General features: G+C 31.5%; 4 protein-coding genes across 4 annotated transcripts; all 4 read left to right on the top strand.

The window, feature by feature from the left end:
* Window positions 1-88: 88 nt before the first annotated feature.
* LOC130895688 (uncharacterized) lies at window positions 89-1,208 on the top strand. The gene is made up of 2 exons (XM_057803153.1): window positions 89-323; window positions 389-1,208. The coding sequence occupies exons 1-2, from the start codon at window positions 307-309 to the stop codon at window positions 729-731; spliced, it is 360 nt and encodes a 119-aa protein (XP_057659136.1). The 5' UTR covers window positions 89-306; the 3' UTR covers window positions 732-1,208.
* Window positions 1,209-2,071: 863 nt separating this feature from the next.
* LOC130895681 (dihydroorotate dehydrogenase (quinone), mitochondrial) lies at window positions 2,072-3,818 on the top strand. Its single transcript, XM_057803142.1, has 2 exons — window positions 2,072-2,206; window positions 2,389-3,818. Exon 2 carries the CDS (start codon window positions 2,396-2,398, stop codon window positions 3,554-3,556), a length of 1,161 nt encoding a protein of 386 aa, XP_057659125.1. The 5' UTR covers window positions 2,072-2,206; window positions 2,389-2,395; the 3' UTR covers window positions 3,557-3,818.
* Window positions 3,819-4,081: 263 nt separating this feature from the next.
* On the top strand, window positions 4,082-5,322 carry LOC130895685 (uncharacterized). Its single transcript, XM_057803149.1, has 2 exons — window positions 4,082-4,372; window positions 4,708-5,322. Exons 1-2 carry the CDS (start codon window positions 4,186-4,188, stop codon window positions 5,265-5,267), a joined length of 747 nt encoding a protein of 248 aa, XP_057659132.1. The 5' UTR covers window positions 4,082-4,185; the 3' UTR covers window positions 5,268-5,322.
* Window positions 5,323-6,365: 1,043 nt separating this feature from the next.
* On the top strand, window positions 6,366-9,458 carry LOC130895678 (eukaryotic translation initiation factor 3 subunit D). Its single transcript, XM_057803139.1, has 8 exons — window positions 6,366-6,878; window positions 6,994-7,256; window positions 7,312-7,533; window positions 7,591-7,729; window positions 7,784-7,944; window positions 8,014-8,145; window positions 8,723-9,090; window positions 9,142-9,458. Exons 1-8 carry the CDS (start codon window positions 6,677-6,679, stop codon window positions 9,338-9,340), a joined length of 1,686 nt encoding a protein of 561 aa, XP_057659122.1. The 5' UTR covers window positions 6,366-6,676; the 3' UTR covers window positions 9,341-9,458.
* Window positions 9,459-10,279: the final 821 nt, after the last annotated feature.

Here is a 10,279-nt window from a genome sequence, read left to right as displayed (position 1 = left end):
ATAGTTTACTTAATGGTCATTGCACATAGATAAATTATAACAATCTTTACGAATAATCGGCTTAAGGCATTGAATACAGAAATAGTAGTTTTTTGAACATTCGCTACGTGATGTCTTGTCAATCTATGTATTAAAACCCAGTCTATTAAATTAACATACATCATTAAAAGGTTTACTAGAATTAAAAAACCATTTTATTTTATACAAATTTATACATTGTATATAGATAACTTTTACCTTTCAGTTAGTCTTAACGATAAAACTTGATATTTATAGCATTTGTTTAAATGAACGACAAAATTGACAATGACACAAAATAACAGGTAAATTTCATCCTGCAGCAATGATAAATTATTTGTAATATTAATAATCATGGATTATTTTTTAGAAAACGTGGAAGAAATCCCAAAGAAGAAGAAATGGAATTCATGCCTCTATCGAAAAGAATCAATAATCTTCATATCAACACCTCCATGATATTAGACAATGCTAGACTTTCCAATAGTTTGAATAACGTTGAATGGGGTCCCGGTCCTCCTAATATCTTAAATTACCTCCCAGAATCTCCTCCTAGCTCAGAACAAAGTGTTGATCTCAACATTTTACACTACCATCAAAATGATTATTCACCGGATTTGACAGAATCTGAAAACCCACATTATTTCAAAATAAATAAATTGCTTTTCGAAATGTACATTGAAAGGATGCAAAGGGGGTGCCATAATACTTAAGACTAATTTTAAAGTACTTGGAGTTTTATATAGGATTATAATGAGATATGTTTTTGAATTGTGAAAAATGGTTTCTAGAACTACATTTAATGATTATATTTTTTGCCAGTCTGGTATGAAGTTTGGAAATTCTGTTACAATCCATACAAACGCCATTTTTATTGTTATTTTCGCTAGATTTAAATCGTAAGTATTTCAGTTTCTTCAATATTATAATTTATATTTTTTTAATTTCTGATAATAGTCACACGAACAATGTTACAATATTGTTAAATTTGTAACAAAATTAGTATTTTTCTAATTATTGATCATTGGATTGTGATAAAAACTCGATTTTTAGTTCATAAATTTGTTCTGTGGATTGTATATACTTTAGACTGGTAACTTTGAATTCCAATGACTGTCTCGAACCTCTTTCATTGTATTTATTTTAATTATTTCTACGTATTTATTATTAAACTTGATAACTATGAAATATATACGAGTTTTATTTAGTACATACTCAATCCTGAAGCATTTCTACCTTTTCAGGTGTAAGGTAAGTTCAAGTTGAATCATTAACTTTTCACGGCAGTTTCCATTTCTGTGTCTTTTCTTGCTATCGTATTCCTCGATTTTTCCCTGCTAGCTTAAGTTCTTCTGTCCAGCTTCTCCTTTTTCTTGTAATTTCATGATTCATATATCTTCTTTATCAATAGTTCTACTCCCATGAGACCAAACCAATTCAATATATTTTCCTTCTATTTTGTTTTAATTGTTTTGGGATCAATTTCTTGTAGTGTTATTTCTTAATTTCTTGTATTTTGATTCATTATCTTTTTTAGTCAGAAATCTCATTATTATACTTTTTATTTCACTTTTTCTTCATTTTTTGTTTCCGCGTGACTGTCCATGCCCATTATTTATTTTGGTATTTCCTTTTTAGTTGGGATTTATGTCTTGATTGCGTTGAATAATATTCCCGCTACACCAGTTCTCTCGTCTATCGCTTGTTCCAATCTCCCATCTTGGTTTTTCAGTAAATAATTTTGCAAAAATACCTGTAATTTGAATCGTGAATTGCTACGTTGGAGATATCTTAATTCTATTGGAAGAGTTTCAAATCATTTAATGAATTGAAGTTTTCATATAAATAACAGAAGCATAATTTAACCTAATCTAACCTAACCCAACCTATGCTTAGGAGTTATTTTCATTATTAAAAGTGTTGTTCGAACAATTATCCAGTTATTAATGCTACCCAACGACGTATCTTAATTTTTTGACCAAATTTCGAAGCTAAAGATGTCCTAGACTTCTTGCCCTAAATTAATTATTTGGCATAATAATTCCAATTCCGGTACAGTGTGTAGACACTGCTTAAAATCGACTGATGCACAATCGAAATGAGTATCGATTGTTACTATAGTGAATTGGCTTCACACGTGTTTTCTACGTACTACGAAATTTACTGATTCCTAATTATAACTATAAAGGTAATTATGTTTGCAATTAAATTTATTCTTTATATTTTGAATGATGCCTTATAAGTAGTTTTTTTATAATGAAAAAAAAAAAGGAAATGAAAATAGTAGCCATATTATTTTTATTTCGGTAGTAGCTGTACAACCAACCAATCGAGTTTATAAATAAAAATCTATATTTTATTTTGTTTTAGAATAATTATGGGGTTATCGTCAGCTCGTAAAATTAAATCTTTGTTGTGGGTAGTAGCAGGAGGGTATGCAAGTTTAGCTGGTATAAGCTACTATCGAGGAGAAGAATCTTTTTATAAAAAAATAATAATGCCATTAGTGCATTTATTGGATGCAGAGCAAGCCCATAATATAGCTGTTTACATCAGCAAATATCGATTAGTACCAAAATCGAAATATAAAGATCCTCCCTCATTGAAAGTTGATATTTTTGGAAGAGAATTTACAAATCCTATTGGTATTGCAGCAGGATTTGATAAAGATGCCAAAGCTGTATTAGGTCTTAAAGATATCGGTTTTGGTTTCGTGGAAATAGGTTCGGTAACGCCAATTCCTCAATCTGGTAACGCAAAACCGAGGGTATTTAGATTAGTACAAGATGCAGCTGTCATAAATAGATACGGTTTCAATAGCGAAGGCCACGATCAAGTATTAAAGAGAATAAAATCTATAAGAAATAGTGGCGAAGACGTTATACTTGGTGTAAACTTGGGTAAAAATAAGAATTCAGTAAATGATGTTGATGATTACGTAAAGGGTATTCTAAAATTTGGTCCCGTAGCTGATTATTTGGTAATAAATATCAGCAGTCCGAATACCCCTGGATTGCGAAGTATGCAGAAGAAGGAAATTCTCACAAAACTGTTGACTGCCACTCTAGAAGCCAGAAATGGATTACAGATCGAGAAGAAACCGCCGTTGCTTCTAAAATTAGCCCCGGATCTTTCTACTAACGAGAAAAAAGATATAGCGGATGTGCTCAAACAAAAATCTTGTAGAGTCGATGGACTTATCATTTGTAATACCACAATAGAAAGACCAAGCACTTTACTAGAAGAATCTAAACACGAAATCGGAGGATTGAGCGGAAAACCCTTGAGAGAAAAATCCACTGAAATGATTAAAGAAATGAAAACATTAACGAATCTCCCTATTGTTGGCGTAGGAGGAATATCATCGGGAGAAGATGCGTATGAAAAAATTAAAGCAGGTGCCGTTTTGGTTCAAATTTATACCGCCATGATATATGAAGGACCTACCATCGTTACTAGAATTAAAAAAGATTTGGCCGAGTTGCTAATGAAAGACGATTTACAAAATGTCTCAGAAGCTGTAGGTAAAAGTCTATAAGAGTTGGAATTGTGGATATAGTGGATTACCATATTGAAAAACTCATCCATATTAGTTAGTTCTCTATTCTATTCTATAACTGCTTAATCATATAGGCAAAGGCCAAGTAATTGAAAAAAAAGAATAACCTATCTAGCCTCGTTACAATATAAATAAATAGATAGTAATTAGGTGAATCATTTTAAGAACAGCAATATATTGCTTAAATTTTGTACGTGATGATAATTAAAACAATAAATTTTTCTACGAAATGTACTAATAACTAGTTTTCACTTAAATGAAAATAATAGATTTTTATTTACTTTCCAAAGTGGACGTAAAATAGTCACTACCTTATAGTAAATTTCAATTTCATATTACAATTATAAAATATTATAAAAAGGTATAATATTTAATAATGGATTCAATTATCTACTTGATTATTATGAGTTATTTTTATTCATTTAATAATTAATATACTAAAAAGTTAAAAAATCTTGTTACGATTACAAGAATCGATCACTTTTTCGAATGATTAGCCGCAACCGATTATTATTCGTCAGCTGTGACCTATGTTTGTGTGTCGGACGGGTATTGTAATACAGTTTACGGTTTAAAACGTCTTTGGAAGCGGCCAAATAACCGCTTCTATGGCCGAAGAATTAAATTGTCGTACGGAAACTTTAATTGAAGCAGTAAAGAAAAGGCCAATATTGTATAACAAACATCATCCAGATTATAGCAACAAGGATGATAAAGAGCAGGCTTGGCTAGACGTGTGTGCAGAAATATTACCACAATGGTACGATTACGGGGAATCTGATAGAAATTCGAAACGTAAGTTAATATTTTTTTTAATATAATTGAAGTTTTGTTAAATATTGAAGTAATTATCTTTTCACGACACTAAAAATGTATTCTAAATATTTACAAATGCATAAATAGTCCCTAAGATTATTAGTAGTTAGTGTTTTGTAAACAATTTATTCTCGATTCACCTATCTTTTTCTAATGCAGCTAATATTTATAGGTATCTCTTTCTTAATTATATTTACTATCACAGAGTATAAAGTTATATTCTTTAATGGATGTGACTATTAAACCTATGGCGCGTCAAATTAGGTGATATAATGTAGAACTAAAATTTATTAATCTAAACATTTTTATTTTAGTTTTTCACGTTCAAAGAAGATGGAGGAATCTAAGAGACAGTTTTAGAAAAGATATAAATTTAAGAAGAGAAGTGAAAAATCCTAAAAAAAAGCGAGAATATATTTATTATAGGTCATTACTATTTTTAGAGCCTTTTCTTTTAAAAGATGATGAAAATAAATGTGATCCGCCAAAACTCGACGAACCTGAAGAAGAAGAAGAAGAAACGTCGAATACTGCAGTAATTAAATTCGAAAGTGAAGAATCTCAATATACTGACACCTCTGTTGGTTCTCGAAAACGAAGAAAAACTAAGCATATATCCTATGAGACTGTCCCATCGCAATCCCCTGTATTAGAAGTTTGGGAGGGGTCCCAAAATGGTGAAATTACTGAAGATTCATCTTTTTATCTAAATCCAGATATAGATGAGGACAGATATTTTCTGTTATCATTGTTGCCCTCATTTAGGAACCTTCCTCCACAGCAAAAACTTTCTGTTAAAGTCGAGTTTTTACAAGTACTGCAAAAGTTCTGTTTCCCCAATAGTGAAGATCCATTAAATCACTCCACAAATTGATATTTATGTCTAAAAAAATTTTTATAATGGTTATTAAATTTGGATATTTTTACTATTCTTATGCTTTATTTCTCCTTTCATTTCTCTAAAACGGCCTATCTGTATTGTTATACATAAATAAACAGTTTTGTAGCGGATGGATCCGAAGAGTGAAAAAAATGTTGAAAGAATTGCCTATTTCAAAGGCTTTTCTTTACATATACAGTAGAGACTCAAATAATCGGACCACCGAACACTCTAAATTTCAATAACAAAAATTTTGTTCTGCCACTTACCAATCGTGACGCTAGTGTAATAAAAATGTCATGACTGTCAATGTCAATTGTCAAGATAAATAATCATTTGCTTAATTATCCCAAAAGTTTTTCTGAAGTGTGCTCTAAATAGGAAGAATTATCTAAAATATAATGCTCAACATCAAATTATTGTGTGAAAATCATTTTCTGGAAAGTGATCTAACAAATTTCAATACAAAACATTTGAAGTATGAATTTTTCCCATCTATTCCTACCTCTCATCTGTTTTCACTGTCTATTTCCATTTATGAAGATCACAGTTACGTTGTTCATGACTTTATAGTAAACCAAGAACATTCACATGATGTAAATACAGGTATAATAGACACAAAACAAACAAAAGTTATATTGTAATCACGCCTACTAATTTTTCTTGGTATTGTTGAAAATCTATGTAAAAATTATTTTGTAAATAAACGTGTCTCAGTTTTAAGATGTTTTTTATTGTGATTTAGGAAATTGCGAAATCCGAACTGGCTGAAATGTAAATTTAAATGAACCGCGAAAATATTTTGCATCGAAAATCCGCCATGCTGTTTCCACTGAATAACAACTAAATTTGTATTTCTGTGAATCGGACTAACAGTTGTTGTTGTTGGTATTCGATTAATCGAATGAATGAAGCACAGAGATTTTTGTATATTATACTTAATATTACTGAGAGATAACATTTACTTATACATGGTTACATAATATGTAATTTTCTTTTGCAATTTCGTCTGAAAGATTGGAATATTTGATTATTTTTATCTGAGAGTATAAAGTGTTTCGAATAATCGCGAGTTCCGTATATTCGACAACCGGAGAATCGATTTCTCACCGTAAATTAAAAAAAATATCTTGAGTGAAATCTTCAATTATTATATTAATTTTTAACAAAAAAATTCTAATAATATTGCTTGTGTTTGACGAATAATGCTTTTTTTATTAATCTTTTTCCATAAACTTGAAACTTTTTTATGTCGTGTCAATGTCATTACGATATGCCACTAGTGCCACTTGTCTGTGGTCCTTTCAATTGTTGAAGAATTTCATTTTCACATTTTATTGTCAATTTATTTCAATATAATAATATCTACATAATTTTTGGATATACATTAATTGTTTAAAGTAATGACTATGACTGAATATAGTTCAGCAGGAGAAACGCCACATTTTGTAGCGCCTATTATCCAAGATAATCAAACGGGATGGGGACCATCCGAAGTTCCAGATCAATTTAAAGATATGCCCTATCAACCTTTCAGCAAAGGAGATCGATTAGGTAAAATTAGTGATTGGACAGGAGCTGCATTTCAGGATAAAAAATACGCTAGTAAGTTAATCTTATTTCAAATTTCTTAACAGCATATGTTATAATATAACCTCAAATAAATGGTAGTGTATAAGTAACCAATCCACCGGCAAATTAAATTTTTTCTTAACAATAGATAAATACGCTTCCCAATTCGGCTCAGGTAGTCAATACGCTTATTATCACGACGAAGATGAGACTACCTTCCATTTGGTGGATACCACGAGGGTTCAAAAACCACCTTATCAACGAGGTAGATTCAGAGGTAATCAACGTAATTTACGAGGTAGAGGAGGTAGAACTAACATTCAAAGTGGTGGTATGCAAGCTTTAGGTAAGGGCGTTAAAGCCCGTGATACCTATAAAAGGAGCCAAGTTAAGCGTTGGGGGCAGGGTAGAGTAAGTACTAATTATTTTATTAATTTTCAACCATTATTTTTATATTTTATTATAGCCTCAAATTAAAATTAGAGATGCCTCAGTCACCGTCAAACCTGATTGGAGTACTATTGAAGAAATGGACTTTCCTAGGCTTGGAAAGTTATCTCTTCCCGGTATTAAAGATGGAGAGGATATTTTATGTTGCGGCGAATTGGAATATTATGATAAATCTTATGATAGAGTTAATGTCAAAAATGAGAAACCTCTACAAAGTGTTAACAGAATTTTCCATACCGTAAGTTTATAGTGGTAATTTTAATTGAAATTATAAGTTTTAAATGTTTGTTTTTAGGTAACTACTACAGATGATCCCATTATCAGAAAATTATCTAAAACTGAGGGAAATGTTTATGCTACAGATGCTATTTTAGCGACTATTATGTGCTGTACACGCTCGAACTATTCTTGGGATATTGTCATTGAAAAAATTGGTAAAAATGAATTAGTTTTAACTAATAATTTGGTGTAATAATCAATTTTTGTAGGCGATAAATTATTCTTCGATAAAAGAGATAATACTGAATTTGATTTGCTTACTGTTAATGAGACTTCGGTAGAACCTCCTCAAGATGACGGCAATTCTTTGAACTCACCAAGGAATCTAGCTCTGGAAGCTACATTTATTAACCACAATTTCAGCCAGCAGGTGATTTATTCGCTTAAGAATTATAATTGTTTAAATATAATCTATGTGATTGTTAATTGATATTTGTAGGTACTGAAAATTGGTCCAAATGAACCTCGTTATAAATTTGATGAACCGAATCCGTTCATATCTGAAGAAGAAGAAGGGGAAATTGCAAGTGTAGCTTATAGATACCGAAAATGGGATCTTGGTGGTGGAATTGTAAGTAAACTTTCTGTTAGGATACAAATTTGAATAATTCTCGCTAATCCCCCCTTTAATAGTCTATTTTTATTTCTCAAAGGTGGAACAAGGAATCATTTTGGCTAACAAAAAAAATATGCTTGCCTTTTAAAAGATACAGGGATCAACTGAAACCCATTGTTTTCTTATTTATTTAAAATGTTTCTAATGGTAGAGATAATTTATAAACAATGTCTTTTACTTACTTAATTTATTTAAAAAATTACTCTAGAAACAATAAACTATACCCTCAACATTATTTATAATAATTACTAACACTTAACTATTCACTAATTTCTTTAATTTTACTATTCCATTCACTATGACAACGAATGATGTACTGACTTTCTCGCTAATAAACAAACGAGTATTTATACATCAGGATTTTCTTGATAAATCGGTTTTAGAAAGTATACATATAAATAAAAAGACCTTCGTAGAAATTGATTTTATAAAAAAAATCGCTATAAATGAATTATAAAAAAAAAACAATATCATGGTGAATGTTTTGAACAAGGTAACCATACGTTACCAATGATTGATTATTTTATTTTAGATATTGGTATCTCGTTGCGAACACGATGCCGTTGTTCAATCACCCAATGGCGAGCTACAATTCCTGACTATCAAAGCTCTAAACGAATGGGATTCCAAATTGGCGAACGGAGTCGAATGGCGACAGAAACTAGATACTCAACGAGGTGCAGTTTTGGCCAACGAACTTCGCAACAACGCTTGCAAATTGGCTAAATGGACGGTGCAAGCGCTTTTAGCGGGTAGCGATCAAATCAAATTCGGTTACGTTTCCCGTGCTCAGGTTAGAGATAACAGCAAACACGTCATATTGGGAACACAACAGTATAAACCTCACGAATTCGCTACACAGATTAATTTGAATATGGATAACGCTTGGGGTATATTGAGGTATTTATAAACATTTATTTGGTTGGAAAAAGATTAATTTCAAATTTTCAGATGCATCGTGGATATAGTGATGAAACAAAAAGACGGAAAATATTTGATAATGAAGGATCCCAATAAACCGATGATTCGTTTATATGATATTCCTGATAATACCTTCGAATCGGACGGGGAAACTGAATCGGACGATGAAGTACCGGAAAATTCGAACGCTTTTCCTTTATATTCTTACAACACTAATTCCAAACGTTGAGAAATCATTATGTTCGTTAATTAGTGTTCGATTGTATATTGAATACGATATTATATTAAATTGATTGCTGATTGACGATTTTGTATACCATTTGTGAGAAGATATACAATAATCAGAATTTCGTTAGTCGTTTTATTTTATTCATCAAAGTAGTGACCTATCCAACACTTGATTGACCTTCTAGTGCCAATTTTATCAAATGGTGTCAAAATATGTTTTTGTTCCCCATTTGATTAATATTTCGTTGCTTTAAGTATTTTTTACATGTCTAAAGACAGTCCACTCTACAGTTTAGTAGTCAAGGAATAAATTTGAAGATTCCCGCTGGAATCAATTTTCGCAGGAGATAGTTTATTGGTGAGTTAAGTTTTAGTTTACGTTCAGTCCCTGAAGACGATAACTTTGTTATCGAAACGCGCGTCAGACTGTAATTTTGAGCTTTGGTGTAGTGGTAGTGTAAACAGGGTGTGAATATCACCAACGGTTCCAGAGATTCCAACTTAGCATTTATTGGGAATTATCTTACAATAAAAGTAAGTTCATTTAACATTTATAAAAAATTTGCTGCACCACAGTCTCTCAAAATCACTAACCGCCACTGACAATAAATAAAATGCTTCTGCAATGACAATGTAACCGTTTCGTTAACTGCTATTGTTCAATACATTCATTTAGTTAAATTTGACTGGTGACTGTCAATTTAACCGGTCATCTCTACACTATAAGTATCACGAACGACCTGGAGTACCGCTAGTGTATGGAGGAGGAAGAAACGGCAACCAAGTCATCTAAATGTAAATTTGAGATTGTACGGGTGACCGCACAAACAATGACTAGAAGATGCCGAAGAGGATTTTCGAGAGCTAGGTGTGAGAAAGTGGAGACTCCGAGCGTTGGACCGTGATGACAAGAGGTATGTGGTGGAAGAGGGCGTAGGCC

This window comes from Diorhabda carinulata, chromosome 6, assembly GCF_026250575.1.
Source record: "Diorhabda carinulata isolate Delta chromosome 6, icDioCari1.1, whole genome shotgun sequence".
NCBI lineage: Eukaryota > Metazoa > Arthropoda > Insecta > Coleoptera > Chrysomelidae > Diorhabda > Diorhabda carinulata.
The sequence above is the reverse complement of the archived record's forward strand: the minus strand, read 5'-3'. Positions and strand labels throughout refer to the sequence as shown.